This window comes from Solea senegalensis, linkage group LG21 (assembly GCF_019176455.1).
Source record: "Solea senegalensis isolate Sse05_10M linkage group LG21, IFAPA_SoseM_1, whole genome shotgun sequence".
Taxonomy (NCBI): domain Eukaryota; kingdom Metazoa; phylum Chordata; class Actinopteri; order Pleuronectiformes; family Soleidae; genus Solea; species Solea senegalensis.
Window position 1 is genome coordinate 2,060,902 of NC_058040.1, and position 17,188 is coordinate 2,078,089.

At 39.1% G+C, this 17,188-nt stretch overlaps 1 protein-coding gene across 2 annotated transcripts in view; it reads right to left on the minus strand.

The window, feature by feature from the left end:
* The window catches only part of clip1b (CAP-GLY domain containing linker protein 1b), a 30,135-nt gene that overhangs the window by 7,456 nt on the left and 5,491 nt on the right, over window positions 1–17,188 (minus strand). The window contains exons 4-16 of one of the 2 annotated variants that reach the window (XM_044011787.1): window positions 16,988–17,121; window positions 16,350–16,474; window positions 16,025–16,229; window positions 15,196–15,393; window positions 13,609–13,712; window positions 12,096–12,156; window positions 11,161–11,265; window positions 9,476–9,637; window positions 9,270–9,365; window positions 8,287–8,344; window positions 8,096–8,193; window positions 7,122–7,196; window positions 1,083–1,189 (exon numbers count right to left, since the gene is read on the minus strand). In XM_044011787.1, coding sequence (XP_043867722.1) covers window positions 1,083–1,189; window positions 7,122–7,196; window positions 8,096–8,193; window positions 8,287–8,344; window positions 9,270–9,365; window positions 9,476–9,637; window positions 11,161–11,265; window positions 12,096–12,156; window positions 13,609–13,712; window positions 15,196–15,393; window positions 16,025–16,229; window positions 16,350–16,474; window positions 16,988–17,121 — 1,528 coding nt within the window. The remainder of the gene's footprint in view (window positions 1–1,082; window positions 1,190–7,121; window positions 7,197–8,095; window positions 8,194–8,286; window positions 8,345–9,269; window positions 9,366–9,475; window positions 9,638–11,160; window positions 11,266–12,095; window positions 12,157–13,608; window positions 13,713–15,195; window positions 15,394–16,024; window positions 16,230–16,349; window positions 16,475–16,987; window positions 17,122–17,188) is intronic. The other variant, XM_044011788.1, reaches the window with a different exon arrangement.

The window sequence follows — 17,188 nt, forward strand, 5'->3', positions numbered from 1 at the left end:
CTGAGGTTTTTCAGCCATCAGCCTTTTGTATTTCATAAATAAAAATGATTTCTGTGAGTGTTCAAGGGCTCAATTTCAAGTCCCAGTGAATCTAAAAATATTTTTTTTGTGATGTCTGTGCAGTTATGACACAGAGAGTGTGGATGAATATTGATGCTCATTTAGATAAGCAGTGAACTGATAAACCATTATGAGGCGTTTTAAAGGTGCAGTGTGTAACATTTAAGGGGGTTTATTGGGAAAAAAAAAGTTTTAAACATGCTTACTATAAGAGTGTTTGTAAATACACTGCGTTTAGTTTTCTGAAGCAGAAGCTTACTACACAAACGAAGAAGTTTGCAGTCCCACCATTAAAAACAAGTACTCTGGTCCCCATTTATGGAATTAGATTTGTGTTTTGAAGTCGCTGTCCGTCTGGAACTTGTTCCCTAAAATTTTCCCCCGTCGACAAAATAATTGTAAGTATCTAACATTTGTCAGATTATAAACTTAAGATAATTACAATTATTTTGTCCGATGTCGACGGGAAGAGTTCCAAACTACTTCTACAAACTTACATAAACAGAGTTTGCCGGCAGTAAGTGTTTTAAATACAAACAATGAATTTCTTCCATAATAAATGATACTGGGACAAGACATTAATGCAGACAAGGGATTAACTGTGATGAATTACACAAATAAGGCTGGTTTCCATGATTCTTATTTTCAGTCCAAAGCATTTATAGGGAACCTAAACTTGGTATTTTAAGTACGCACTCAGACACGGCGTGGAAATGTTTATACATGAGCCATAATATCCAACGGCCTTTTAATGAGTATTGTACTCCACGGCAGCTCATTCTGGGCCGTACACAACAATCTGCAGCATATTTACAAGTTGAGGCATCTCTCTAGAGGGTTACAGATGCTGCCACCCGAATAACACGCTTGACTTTTCAGTGGTGGTCAAAACTGACTTCATGTAATTAAATTGTGAAATGCTTGAAAATGCAGACTGGATATTTAATCATCAGCAGCGGCTATTTGGGGCAACATTTACAGGGAAAAAGAAAGACATTATTTACTGTGACTTGACTACTTACATTTCCTTGCAGAGGATTCCAATGCGCTGGTTTTCCGAGCTGCTCCGCTCCTTCGACAGACTGAGTTCCTCCTGGTATTTGGAGTTGTGTTGTTTTAAAGCCTCGAGCTGTGAGGGGAAACACAGATGGATAAAAAGTCAAGAAGAGTATGGAGTATTTACACAATACAAAGTTTTAATGTTTCGTTATTATTTATTTAAATCCTTTAGTCTTTATGTAAGTTAAATTACGCACACACGAGTGAAGTCTGTGTATTTAATGTGGAACTGTGAGGGACCAGGTGCTTGTCCCTCTACTCTATTTTTAAACGGGCTCAGAGAAAAACTGAAAAAATAAAATATTGTGAAAGATGAAAACATTCCAACAACATCATACATGGGTATAGCATTAGATAAGAAAGACCCTTCCATGTATCATACATGCTGTATATTGTACATAATGCAATATAAATGTGAAACGCTAATAAAGCTACAAGAAATGAATGGAAAAATTGCTTTTGAAATTTGAATTGCTTATTTTATGATTGTTATCTTATTAAATTAGCAAATGGATCCCAAAGCCACCGTGTTTTTTTGTGGAACGCAGGGATGTACGATATCACTGTGGACTGGAAACTTAAAAATGTGTTGAGCTCTGAAGCATTTAAGCATTAATAAGCCATTAGATCTCTTTCAGCGAAGTCTTTAAACAGACCTGAAAGATTTTGTTTTCTCACACAAACTGCAAGAAAAATTGTAAGATACCATCAAAATATGGAATAATATAATGTAAGCATGAATCCTAGAGATATGAACAGTTTCAAACATTTATGCATTGCAGTTTAATTTGATACAGAACATGGAACAATCCCCAAAAAAAAAAAAGAATGATATGGTTGCAGCAGGTGTGAAATTATTCATTCTTTATGTATCATATTATATATAATAGAATAGATGCAGACTGTGGGTATATAAGATGCTGACCATAAACTCAGTTCCCAGTTTGAGTTTGGTGAGGCACAAACATATTTAATACAGGAAAAGCAGCTGTTAAACAGGATACATACTGCCCACATTAACACAAATAAAAGCTCATTCTTCAAAAACACTGATTAGTCAGCAGACACCAGAATTTGTTATATTTATGTACAGCAATAAACAGACGCAAAGGTTTGTGTTTCATTATGCGAGGACCCAAAATTCGTGGTCTGATTTCAGACATGTGACAGCAGCCGCTTCGACATACCACCCGTCAATAATTCATTAACACGTACGACTTTGAAATCCATGCCTTTGATGCAAGTCGCATCAAAAACTCCCGTGCAGTGACTCGCGCTGTGGAGCGTCAGCAGTGTGTTTCTTTAACGCACTGCTGAGTGTGTCATCAGCTGTGTTTTGGAGGCTTCACGTGTGACAAACGCTTCCAAAACACAGTCGTGACAAGTGTCAGTGTTCAGCCACACTTTCAAAGTGAGGAGGAGACTGTAGAGGACACACACAAGCATCCTGCACGTGAATACACACCAGCATACAGCACCACACACACACAGCTCAAATGCATGAAAGTTGACATCAACACCAAAGAAAACAGCAATTATTCAATGCCACAGATGGTTCAGTTTGAATTCTGCAGCCTACCTGATAGTGAGGTGAGTAGAGGTTAGTGGAGTAACCCTGACACAGAGCAGCTATGTCCATACCTACACACAGCTCCTACAACACTGCCAGATTTCAAATGGATGTCCACTTGCTCAACGCCTTCACTCTTCCTCTCTCAACTGTGTAACAAGCACAGACTAACACAAGCATCAATAAACCATCAGCTCTCATCCCCACCGTGCACAACTGAGAGGCAAATGGAGAACACTCTCGCTCTCTCTCTCTCTCTGTGGGGTTAAAGAGGACCTGAGCACAGCCATTATGTAAGTCTGAATAAGCCCCTCCCACACTCACCCCCACCCATCTCATTTCCTCGCTTGCTGACGCCATATGTGCACAGACGCCTAAAAACAATGCAAGCAGCCAATCATACTCTCACTTCTCTCTGACGCTATTTCTGAGATTGTAGCAGTTGTACACAAATAACAAATCAGTCAGGTCAACAAAATGGTAGAACACTTATTATTGACCTAATAATTGCAATGTACTTTAACCCTTAGAACACAGAGCATTTTGACAGCTTTTTTTCCAAACACACCTGAGCAAAAGGTACGAAAAAAAATCTTTTTAAAGCCTGAATATGTGACCTATTAACTTAAAAAAAAATAAAATTCTCTTGTTTTGTCTTGCCAATTGACCCCAATAATATTCACTACACTGTTGATTATATTATATATTATACAAATAGTATATGTGTATACCTTATTAAATAAATAAAACCAAGTAAATGTTGTATTGTGACTGCAGTGCGCCACACGTTGTCTACACATTTCTCTATATTGTACAGATGTTTGTTATTTATTACCTTTGCCATGACTGTCTTGCTGCTGTAGCAAATTAAATGTCCCTGTTATGGGACAAAACAGGATTATCTTATCTTATCTTATCTCACAGGAAGTGCTGGAGGAAGTATGAATATGAATGATGGCGCAGTGGCAAAAAAAGAAGATGTTTTTGATGGTATGAGAGCATTTCACAAAAAAAAGTTAAATGCTTGTATTCATACTCGTGTTCCTCATGAATATTACATTTCCCGTTGCATCTCTGAAACAGAGGAGTCAGAGCTACACAGAGAAATGTTCAAAACGAAAACGATTACAGCTATATCCAATGATTATTTTCCGATCAATTAGTCTCACCTCGCCAAAAAGGAGGAAGAAGAAGGTGAGATCAGAGCTGCTATAAAGTCCCAAACCCAATATAATCAAGAGAAAAAACACAAAGCACTGGAAAACGCCACATCAAAGGAACTTTAGAATGTGTCAAAATCTTTCTCTTGACCAAAAAAACCCAACAACTATATTAATGAAGACAAGTAATAAATCAGTAATCAAAGGAGTTTTTGATTCATTCCCTTATGGACTGAAAGATGAATCAAACTGTCAGTGAAGTTCTTCATACGACAGAAGCCTGAACAGCACACAAGGCCAATGTCAAGCCAACTAAAGCAATGTTCTGTCCAACCAGGCGGCATCATCATCATCATCATCATCATCGCCGTCATCATCACACACACACACACACACTGACACGTGCAAGATTACATCACAGGCTGCAACATTATATGTTAAGTGGAGGAAAGATGCAGATGTTAAAAGCGCTTTAGTGGATAATCGCGTTCCTCTGCTTCTCTCTGCTGACTTCATACACGTGCATTGAAAATATGTTTGTTCTAACCTTTGAATAATGCTGATGTTATTTTTAGTCTTCTGTCAAGAGACCTTTAAATATCCCAGTTTATAATACCGATAACACCTTTAATCATCAGTCTAAAATGCAACTGGACGGAGAGCTATTTTGAAGGGTTTTCAACCATAAGCATAATATCTGTTCATACTGGTGATAAGATGACAAATTAATTCAACTAATAGAAAAATATCCAACCACACTTGTCTATTTAGCATTTACCATTGTTATGATGTTCATATTTTGTTATGTCTTTGGAGATTTTTATTTTATGTATATATAAACTTTTGCTGCTTTTAGGTTTCCCAGGAGTTCACCCAGAAAGAACTCTCTGAAATCAACTGTTGTTTATTCAGCAATGTACTTTACCTTCAGGAGTGTTAATAGCATTTGATAAATAGATCAATGAACATTCAGAATGTTCATATATTTGCTATAATGCCATTAAAAGCTTTTATACTGTCACAAAGGGGCAGTTTACGGTGTTGTTTTTCTATTTTAAAATGCTCTTGGGAGGTAGTAAACTGTAGATATAGTTATACAGCGCTCTCACATGTTGTTTTCACATTAATTCAGTCTCTTAAATGTAAAACAGATAGAATCTCCCTCCTTCAATTTATGACTAAGAAGAGCAGAAGAGTGTAGCTGCAGGGCGGAAATACGGTGCATTAAAAAGGTTCATGCCACGGAATAAGGAATATAAACACTACCACATTCAATCCTGAGCTTCAGCTCTAATCTTCAACCCATCATGAGGCCAACCATCTGGAGCACACAAGCAGCAAGAGTGGGGGGGGGTAAGCTGAATTTACAGCCGAAGAGCAGGAGGGCACCAGAGAGCCATAGACTGTGGGATCCTGATAAGAGTGTACAACAAAAACCCTGCAGGCAGCAGATGCTAAACTTGTCTATGTGCACGTGTAAACCCTTTCACTGAGCTGACGATGCACATGCATGAGTTCATCAAGCTTTCTCTGCATGCCACAACACTATACATGTCGTCAGAGCTTCAGGTTTTTAGTACACAAATGTGGAGGGTAATACAACAGCAAGAAGGTAAGGAAGGAGCTCTAATCTAAGCTGCAAATTATAGCGTGTTTGTCAACATAACTAGTTACTCACAGGGGCAACGCAAATTAGGCTACATGAGGTAAGTACCTCAGTTTGAAGGTTTACGAGAAAAAAAGAAATCACTGCACAGCAGTTGAACGCTTCCATGAACAACAGTTTCAGTTCACCATTGTTTTTTGTTTTGTTTTTCCTCTTCATTCATCCATTGTCTACTACTTTATCCATAACATGGGGGTTGTGGAGGTTGCTGGAGCCAATCCCAGCTGACCTGAGAGGTACAACACGGACATGTCACCAGTCCATCACAGGGCCAACATACAGAAATTAACAACCATTCACCCACTTTTTTTCGACCTGCAAGCGAATGCCAATTGAAAACATTCCCATTGGTGAAAAACCTGTTTAAATACGGGATTTAATTGTTTTTTGACTAGTGGGAATAATGTTGAAATAAAAGGAATTTAATGTTCAAAAATATAATTTATGATTTTACCATGACCTGTAAAGTTAACCGACGAGTCCAAGTGAACATTTGTGCCAATTTTAAGTTTTCCTAAATGAATAAATTCATGCAATTGTGCAGTCAGAGTAACCTGTGGTCTAAGATGACCAAAATACAATCAGTTCATTCTTCATTACAAGTGAATGTTTGTGCTAAATTTGAAAGAATTCCCTTGTTGAGGTTTCTGAAATGTGCCCGTCTGGCCAAGGCTGTTTTGCCTGTGCAGAGATATGAATGAAAAATTCTCCAGTCACAGATAACACATTGTTAGTGTGGAAGCTGGTTCTTCACAAGTTGTTACCTAATATAATACCCATTTTCCTAAATGCACCAGTCAGTGTTCAACTGAAAAGCTTTTTTCTGTTAGAGCATTAAAAATAGAAAGCACAATTCAACCTCCGACTTGCTCATCTGACGACGTACGGCGGGCGGAGCAGCAGATGGTGTGTGCTAAAATGACACTGAGAGCCAAAGTCAACACTCATCTGAGTCAGCTGTTCTTTTATTTGTCTCCATTGAGAGCTTTGTGGTTTTAGGGGGAAAAATTGACAAAAGTCAGCAGTTTTCCTTCTCAAATTGTGATCAATTTAAAAGTATTCAGTCAGTGTCTGACTGACTGAAATTAAATCAAGTAACAACCGACACTCCACTCACTCACAGACATGCTTCTCATAAAGAGTTGTGACTTTAAGCTTAATACAGCCTAAGGAGTACAGCATATAGTGTTTTCTACGTTTGACTTAAAATAAAAAACAGTATCAAACATTGTCATTTCAGTCAACAGCTACACCTGTTCCATTCACCTGCCTCTTTTTGCCTTGGATCCTGGAAAAATCAACTCTCTATGCAACTGCCTGCCCATTTGACTTTTCATAATAAATTCCCCTTTAAGACTGCTAATCCAGCCTGAGGTCAATTGTTCTGCAAAAGTGGGTCACTAAACTGAACCTTAACAGTTGAAGATTAAAGCCACTTTCACACAAGGAGGTGGTTCTTGCTTAAGAAATGCATTCATGATTTGACATTGTGAGGAGGAAGGGTAAAGCTAGAGGCAGCATCTGACGGAAGGTTAGCCAAAACAGGACGCTGCTGACAGCAGCTTCATCACTACCATACATGCCCCTGCCAGGACTTTCTACTCACCTCTGTACCCAGCTTCTTATTCTCACTGGACAGCTGCTCCAGTGACAGAGCTGTCCTCTCCAACTTCTCAGTGACCTGGAAAAGAAGGAAGGAATAAATAAATAAATAAATGTCACCATTTAGAAGTATGGTGTTCAGTATATCAGTCATTCACACACACACATGTTGAGGACTTACACATGGAGATCTTTTGATGTTTTTTTTCAATATGTATATTTATTTAATTTTCTTTTACTTGTTTTCTGTTTTATTTTGAAGTTTTTCCTTGTGTCTACTTTGTCGAGTTTTGCTTCTTATCCTGTCTTCCTATGATTGTCTGCCCCGCCCTGATGAGTTTCACGTGTGTCTTATCAGTCTCACGTGTGTCTTATCCCTGCCTCCCTTGTTTCAGGTCACTTTGTTTCAGTTTAGTTTGTTGTTGTAGTTTTTCCCATACGTTTCCTCAAATTGTTACTTGTGTTTTGACTCCCTGTGGAAATTGTGGTAAAGGACAGCAGATCATTTCCACAATCGACTACGCAGATGCGTTTATTTCTCATCACCAAAACAGCGGAGAGCCCAAAATGAAGATGGTGCTGCCCATCACCATGTGACGCCACGTCACCTAAGCCCCCGGCAATTTAAAGGGACCGTGATCCTATACACACTATACAACTATACACAGTCGTGAGTGCCAAGCAACGAGTGCCTTCATTTATGTGTGTTAATCTACACGTACAGATAATTTGTATCAATTAATTTCAGTTTAGTTTGTTGCTGTAATTTTTCCCACGCGTATCGCGAAATTGTTAAGTGTGTTTTGAGGTTTTTTGTTAGCCTGTTCTATTAAAGACTTGTTTTGTTAACTTTTGTCTCCAATTGCATCATTCTAATCCCAATGCCAATGATCACAAGATTTAACAGACATGAAAACAAGAAAGCTGGTGGTATCCTAGGATTTTGTAAAGTCAGAGGAGTAAAATCCAAGTACATACCTTTGTTAGCTGAGTCTTCAGCTCCTTCTCTTTGCACAGACTCTCCTCTTTCTGGGTCTGATAGTCTTTCTGTGACTGCTCCACACTCTGCTCCAGTTCTAACAGACAACAGGTCACAATAATTGCAATAATTATAACTATTAGTGATAAGCATTAAGTAAACAGAGCTACAGTATATCAGATGTGATTACTTTGCATGGTTTTTGCCGTCTTCCCGCTCTCCTCCTCGGCAGTCTCCAGCTTTTGTCTCTGCAAGGGAGAAACATCGGCCTGACTACAAGATAATCACTTACATAGGAACATTCTTGTACCTTGAGCTAACTGGGAAATAATGAGGGGGTTTAGAAAACATGCAAAGTTTGAGGATAAACTACTTCTCTGCTTCTCCTAATGAGGCCACTTTCACAATGCACACGATCAAAACACCACTTGCAAAAATACACTTGCTTTGTGAAAACATGCTGGTGATGTTACACGAACGCATCATTCTTGAATATGAATGTTTGTATTTTTCAGTGTCATAGATTTTGGCACTGGAAATGTAGCATACAGCTACAGCTAGTGTTTGACAAACATGTTTTTGTCATGCATAGATTTGACAACATGCTTTTTGGTGGATGGCTGATACATTAAGATGCAAAAAAGAGGGTAAAATTGAGCCAAGGCATTCTTGTGACAATGATTGGATATTAAAAAGAGGCTATTAAAGATACACAGGGGCTCATTTTCTTCTTTTTGTAAGATTGTTTCTGAGTTGTTGTGTTGTTTTTTTGTTCTAAGTTTAGAATAAAATAATTGATCACATTTAATAACAAATCTACTTGAGTAATAAATGTCCATTACTGTATCTTTCTACTTCATTTGTGATTATTTCCTCCATCAACAAGGTTATGTTTTCAGTGCAGTCTGTCCACCTTTGGATTATGCAAAAACAACAGATTTTCTTGAAACTTGGGGAGAAGTAGGGTGGGGTGTCATCTGGAGAAGATCCCATTAAGAGGGTGTATACAGGAAGTTTTTGTTTTTTTTTAAATTTGCTTTAACATTGTGAGATTTTCATTTTCACAATTTTTTTTTTTTTTAAAGTAATGCAGATACCATATGTAGTATTTAGTGTGGATCTGAGTTTTAGTGTCGTGCAGTGGTATGTGTTTATCGTATGTTCCTCTATTACCAGGCTGTTCATCTGTTGCTCCAGAGAACTCTTTTCTTGCTCTAGAGACTGAAGCTCCTTCTGTTTGCTCTCCAGGTCGACACTCAGCTCACTGACCTGTTGGTGACACACACGTACATCTGAGTAGAGCCAAGAATGATGTATCATCACAAGAGCTTAAAAATGCACCCATAACAAGGACAAATGCCCTGGTGTTTCCCACACACCTTTTTCTCTTGAGACTGTGCCTGGGCCTTGAGGCTGTTAATCTGTTGCTGGGACAGAGACACAGCGTCCTCCTTCTGCTGGGACGCCCGGAGCCTGAGCTGCAGATCTGCCACCTCCCTCTCCAGCTCCATGATCCTGGAGCGCTCAGACACAGTGGCCACCTGCAGTGGAGAGTGCAGAGAGAAGGCATGAGGGCAAATAAGGATAGAGAAATATACCTGGGTTGTATTGAATGTAGCAAATACTGGTTTATATAATACTGCTTTGAGTTGTGAATGCAGAAAATGAATAGTTATAATAATAGCTTTTAGCCACAGCGATTACTATAGTTCACCTTCAACATGGTTCAGTGACAGTGTTTGATATAAAATGAATTATATGAAAAAACAGGGCCGCAAATAATACTGTTTAGATTGAGGCCTGAGCACCAAACAGCACAAGGTCCCCATTTATCATCTATTGTTTTATCTATGATATAAAAAACAATGCATTCAATCTTTACACATTAAAAGCTGGAACCAGCCACAATTGACCATATTTCTTACTTTATTTGGTTCATTTATAATAAAAATTATAACAATAATTCATCATATTTTTTATTTTTTATATTTTTTCAGGTCACTCAAAGATTCTTTAACAAGATTACAAGAGCTTGAACAGGTGGGTTTTGCTTTGGTTTTTGAAAGGCTGTAGTGAGTCGGAGTTACGGATGTGTCGTGGGAGGGAGTTCCAGAGGGTAGGGGCAGTGGCGGTGAAGGCTTTGTCCCTCAAGGTTCGGTGCTTGGTTCTGCTGATGGGGGTCATGAGGTTGAATGTGGGGAACGCTGGAAGTTTTCACACCTTCTTTTAGTTTGGTTTGCTTCCACACAGTTACAATAGCTGCTCGTCCGAAACAAGCACAAGAAGCTGCCCAGTATAAGCAGCAGGTGAGGCAGCAAGCTCTTTGTTTCACTGGATAGTCCGTTTGCCTTTCCCACTGTAAGCGAACCGCACCACAGTTCAGATGAGCTTTCACACCTGCCCAAACAAAGCGGGCTATTTGAGGAAACTAACACTGGTCCAAACAGCTCTGGTGTGAAAGCACCCTAAGGCTATAAGAACATTTTTATTCAAACCTTTAAACATGTATAAAAACATACTTATGGCTTTTATATTCAGTTTTTGTAAAATAAAACCTCTGAAATGTTACTAATTTGAGATGAAACGTTATGAGGTGTTTTCAAAGTTTTACATCTTTAGGAATAAGTGGTTTGTGCAACACATGGGGCAGTGACGGCAGCATTGAAAGAAAGAAGTAAAACATTGTTGGTCTTTTTATGGTGTTTGCTGAATAAGAAGAATGCAGCATGATGCCAGCCTTATCCTTTTAGACCAACAATGTAAAAAGCAGAGGCATTTTCCAAAATCTGTTCTTTAAAAGAACTTTCATGCACACATGCATCACTTAGTAAAGATTGAGGAGTTACTGAAAAAGCTCAAGGTCGACAAGATTCAAACATCCCTGTGCCAGAGCTAGTGGCGAACTAGGCTGCATGGGAAGTAGCTTGTGATACATAAGAAAATGTTCATAAAGGCTGCACTCTGTGGCTCCCTCGACACATTCTGTATGTCATTATTAATAAACCAACTGGGGGAAAAAGCACATCACACAGTCGTGCAGTGGGACTGGGACTGCCAGCATTACCCTAGTGTCCTCTAAGTCCCTCTGGAGTTTTTCAGCTTTGGTCTTTTCAAAGAGCAGGCTCTGCTCAAGCTCCTTTATGTGGGCATGCTCCAGCCTGGTCTGCGTCTGTTAGTAAGAGAGAGCAGGAAGAGGAGAACACACCAATGCAACACTGACATGCCAGCTTTGTGCCACACACAGCAAGAAGACAGAGACTTTAAAGAGACGAGCTGTAAGTCAGAATGAAAGTGCTGATCGGGCTTTTCAACCACATCAGCTGGTTGTTAATAAAATACTTTTTTTTATTCTACTGTGAGGAATATCAGGAATGAATTCTTTTTGATAACCTCAAGTTCAGAAACCTGTACTTCACTTCTAGATGCACTTGTTTACTTATGATTTAGGCAGTATTTCCTCTCAAGAGTGACAAAGATGCAGACAGAGAAGAGGAGGATTGGAGCATGTAGGCAGACTGAAGGCGAGGCAGGACAAAAACTCTCAAAAACAGGCATGAAAAGATGATGAGACTGGGGATGGTAACAATAAGTGCTGCACATGGGTAGAGAAATCAGAGATGGAGGGAAGGTGAATTAAGCATGAATGAACAAGCATAAAAGAAATAGGAAGACAAGTATGTCCTAACAAGATAGCAAATGAAACATTCAAAGAGTGCAGTAAGGAAAAACCTCAAAACGACTGACTCGATCAAAAGCCCCAAGCAGTGCTGTAAATTAGCGCACCCTAGTTCTAAAGGTTGTAAAGAAAAACTGAACGGAGTAAGTACAAAGCAAAAGACTCGGAACTTGTGAAACTGGAGTAAAGGAGGGTTTGTTTTAATGGGAACAGAAGCAATAATGTCGTGTAAAAGTTCTTCAACCGACCGGCGAGTTAAAATATTCAGTAAATGATGAAATATTTGCGAAAAACAGTCGAGATAAAGACAGACAGATAGATACCTCAAGATCTCCTTTGGTGATGCAAACCTCTTCCATGCGAAACTGCAGATCCTCCGCTTTTCTGTCAAACAGCGAAAATAATAAAGCCAAAGTAGCACCTCGACTTGAAACATTAGATGCTGCTTCAGATGCAATGGGGTTTTTTGTAAATTCAATTGGAACTAAATCCAGTGCAATGCAGAGATCAGCAGAGTCAGTGCCACATTTCCAAACATTTAAAAAACACACCAAACCAAAATACTTGAACACATTGAGTGACTTAAGTGTGCTTATGTTCTTATATCAATATTTTTATGTTTAAAAAAAAACACTCTGTATAACTGTTCTTTTTTGAACTGCCAAATATCAATATATATAAGGCAGGTAGGATATTCCTGCAGCTGGTATATCAGTAATTCAAAGTAATAGCATAATGAGTAGAAAAAATAAAGACATACAGATATAAGCATAATATACAGTACATTATTAATTCACCAGGCACTTCATTAGGTACACCCATTCAACTGTTCAGCAAAGCCCATGGCAATCCTGCAATGCAATCATTGAAAACACTTTTTTTTCCCTGCTATATTTTCATTAATTCATTCATCTTCTAAAGTTTTATCCTCTACACGAGGGTCGAGGGGGTTCTGGTGCAAATACCAGCTGACATAGGGTGAGAGGCAGGGTCACACCATGGATAGTTTACAAGGCCTCTATCTTTTCTTACAAATGGTCAGTCCCTGATCAGCTTCAATCAAGCGAATAATCACATACTCATGTCCATCCTTTTTCCACCTATGGCCCCAGCTCGACTTGCCTAAAAACAGTACCAGATATCAGGTACTATCGCTAATGGAAACACAAAATAACCGTGCCGAGGCGTGTCGAGTCGAGTAGCGCTAATGGAAACACGCCATAAGCATCAGAATGGGGCAAAAAAGTGATTTAAAGTTTCTAGGGAAATGTTTTTTTGGTGCCAGATCAGGCCAAGTATTTTCCGAAACTGTTACTTCTAATGGGATTTTCATGTACAACTATCTGTAATGTTTACACCAGAGATGGTTATATGTGAGAGATAGAGATGGCCAGAGGTCAGAAGAGAACAGTCAGACTAGTCTGAAATGATAGAAAGGAAACATTAACTTGTAACAGTAGCTCAAATAACCACCAAAAACCAATCTCTGAAAGCACAACACGTTGAACCTTGAAGAAGCATGAGACCAAACTGGGTGCAACTGTGCTGTAAATTTATGAGGTGCTGTGTGTGCCTAATTAAGTGGCTGATAAGCCTATAGTCAGGTAATATATTATTCATCCATACCTACATTTTTGGCAATCGTGGGAAATAACTTTTTTTTTTTTTTTTTTATAATGCTTTTATTGTGAGGTATGTGAATAAAAGTGAACTGAATTATGCTTTTGTCTTTCAGTGAAGTGAGAACTGCCACCTTCAGCAGTTTGCTTTGTCTGCTAGAACGCCCATGTTCATTCAGTATGAAGTGCAGGCTACAAGGAAAGTGGGACATCTAACCTTTTCTCCTCCTCCAGCTGGTTAAGAAGCTCCACTTTGTCTCGATCTGCTGCTTCCACCAGCGAACGTAGCTGATCGAGCTTTGCTTCCATCTCCACGGCATACTGACAAACACACAGTGCAGTCAAAACTTCATTCATGATATAATTACAATATGAAATTTTCTTGTGACTCCAGAAATTATGACGCCACAAGTAATTTGCACTTTGTTTTCTTCTCTGCAACACACTGATAACTTAATGCCTCCGAATTAGGGCTATAAAAAATAAACTAATTAATCTCACATTTTGAAATTCATTAATCTAGCTTAATCACAATTAAAAGTTTGCCTTTCTTCTAATAACTGAATTAATGAGTAATCAGACAGTGTGCATTTCAGACACCATTTTTAATTGTATCTTTCTTTTTAAACACAGAACTACACATAGAACTGTGTGATTTCAAAGAGACTCAGGCCTATCAAGTGCCAACCAGGTAATCTGAAAATCATGCACTATCGGTGCCTAGAGTGGTTAGTTTACCACTTGCATTCCACTGATGTGGGGCAATTCCTCTGCACAGGTCTCAGCAGTTAGTCATGCATCTGCTTTTTTGACAGTCAAGGCAAAGGATCGCAACTTCCAGTCATGGTCAATAAACTGTGCTGTGACACCCAGGTAACTTTTGTTTTATCGATGGTTCTGTCGCTCAGCTTCTTAAAATGAAACAATCCCTCACCTCTCTCCATCTTAAGTTACTATCTCTTTCTCTCCTATCTGCAGGCTGCAGGAAAGTGACTGTTTTGTGTGGATAATTTACAGCTTTCATGTTGAAGGTCAGCGCACACGAGAAGTAAACAAACTTGCGTTAACTGCGTTAAATTAGTGCAACGATTAACGCGTTAATTTTGACAGCAACTTTTGGATACATAGTCAACTAATCAACATTATACTGCAACTGACATTGACGCTGAGAGATATAATTGCTTTCTCATAATAAATGTCTTTTTCTCTGAAGAGTAAAAATGATACTTTTTGAGGAAGAAACCCATGAACAACAGGGTGAAGGGTAAACACATGAGAATAAACCTTCACAGGTGCTGAAGGAAATATCAAAATGAAGAAAAAAGGACCTGTGTTCAAAGCTTTCAGAAACTCACAATATCATTGTACTGTATTACAATATCATCATACCCTGACCACAGATCTGTGCCACAGGTGCACCCATGGTAAATTGCCGTGGGAATAATACACCACTCCTTATATGAACGTCTTTGGGGGGTGTGATTACAGGTCACATATTCAGGCTTTTTCATCTTCTTATGTGTTGTTGAGTCAAAGTTATGATTCATTTTATGTCACACTTTTAGTAGTGATATAAAGTAGCAATATTTGTGCAGAAGACACAAAATAGACCGTTTTTCTTTTCTTTTTGTTCATAAAAATGAGCCAAGTGAACTTTGAACTGTGACATATTTCCAAATATTTGACAAATTCAATCCGTTATTAAAGTACTTTTTGCTCAGGTGCGTTTATATAGTTGGTGAAAATGAAACAGCTTGTGTTCCTGTTTACCTGCAGGAAATATACCTGGATACATGATTCTCACCTGATCCTGTCCTTTCCTCAGCAGAGAAAGCTCCTGCTGCACCTCTCCTGCGTGGCTGGTTGCCTTGGCGACCTCACATCTCTCCAGGGCTCTCTCTGCCAACAGCTGTTCAATGTGTTGCTGCTTCTCCTTCAGAGCCTCCTGCAGCGCTGTGGTGCCCGAGATCTTACGAGCGTACCGAGCAGACGTTTCTGTCAGCTAGGGAGTCACAGCATACGTTCATGTTTCACTTCATGGACTGTATTTTATAATGTGATACTGTCTTCCAGGCTGGTGCACAAAGTTTCTATGAGGCTTCATGAAACCCAGGGGTTACAAAATGTTAAGCAGCACAGTGCATCTGCAAATGTGAATATGTTCCGGTTTCTTTGCTTCTCGATGACGGTGAACTGAATGTACTTTTGAGGATGTCGTCAGTTTGAGGTGTGGAAAATCACACAATTAAGAAAAGAATAATTTAGATAATCATAAGAGAATATAAGACTTGGACCCTAGAAACCAGTTTTCATCCACTTGTGGTTATGTTAACAGCACTTTGATTGAAGTTAATGAAAGTCTGACTGTGTTTAAACAAAGCTAAACAAACACTTGTGGTTAAAGTCACTTTGTCAACATTAATCTATGATCTTTTCCTCTATGTAACCAAACCATGCGTGCATGCGGATGTTCATGCAAGTTAAATCATAATGTTATTCCTACAAAGTGAAATTGAGGGAAAATAAATCAAATTGAATTATTAAATAAATTTCTGTTCCCGAAATGGGACTGCCACTTTGGGGAAAAGTTGCATAACCTTTGGTTTTGGACAAAAATATGGTGTAGGTCTTACCAGTCCTGCTCGACTGGGTTTTCCACTTATTGATGAGGTGGCGGAGCTGAGTGAGCTGATGGAGGAAGCACTGGGGCTCCTCTTGAGGAGAGCGGACCTCCTGTGTGAGCTCTTTGCCTTAGAAGGTGTTGTGGAGGGGAAGCCAATACGTGTCACCTTATGGACAGGAGCGAACAGGCCAAACCTCGGCATGCACTGAAAATACCTGAGAGGTAAACGACACAGAGTCAGAAACCAAAAACACAACCACTGATGGATGCTGGTTCAGGTTATTGTGCAATTACATTCAAAAATATATAACAAGTCATTTGTCATTGCTCTTTACCTGGCCCCTGCTACAGCGCCATCATTCTTGCCAAGTGGTTCATCTAGTTCCACTCCACACCAGTCTCCCTTAGCAAACTCAGTCTCTCCCAGAAATCGCACGACTCCTGCCTTGGTACCACCCACCTTCATATATCAAAAATTGACAAAAACAAAGATTCTAACAAGTTTCTAACAAATTAAACAAAAGTAGAGAAGCAACATACAATGCCTGGCCAAAAAAAGTCACCACCTAAAAAAAAAGGGTCACACACACTTATATTTCGTTGGACCGCCTTTAGCTTTGATTAAGGCATGTGACATTGTTTCAATAAGCTTCTGCAATATCACAAGACTTATATCTTAATTTAAATCCTAAAATGCAGCCCAGAGCAGCATAATTCCACCATAAGAAATGAACCACTTTGCTTTAGAAAGTGCGTTTTAACATGTAACATCAAACATTTATGTCTGTCCCAATATTGTGCTGCACTAATGGCCCACCATTGGCATTCTGAAAATGAAGCAGAACGGAAGCCTTTTTAAAGCAATTTTGAGATTCAGATTATTCCACTCAATGATTTACATTTACTTCTGAATCTTGCCATATATATAACATGAGAATATGCTTGTACAGAGATTAGTGATATGATGTGTTACCAGCACACGGTCTCCCAGCCTCAGCTCCCTTTTGTTCTTCGTCACAGAGTCTGGGTCTGAGAGGTTTGACACCGACTCACCGGGTGTGAGCATGCAGTTCAGAACGCCACTTGTCTTTATTCCAGAGCCCGGAGCTAAACAAAGGAAACAGATACCAGTATGTGACATAACCCAAAAAGACTAGTATTATTACTATTAAAT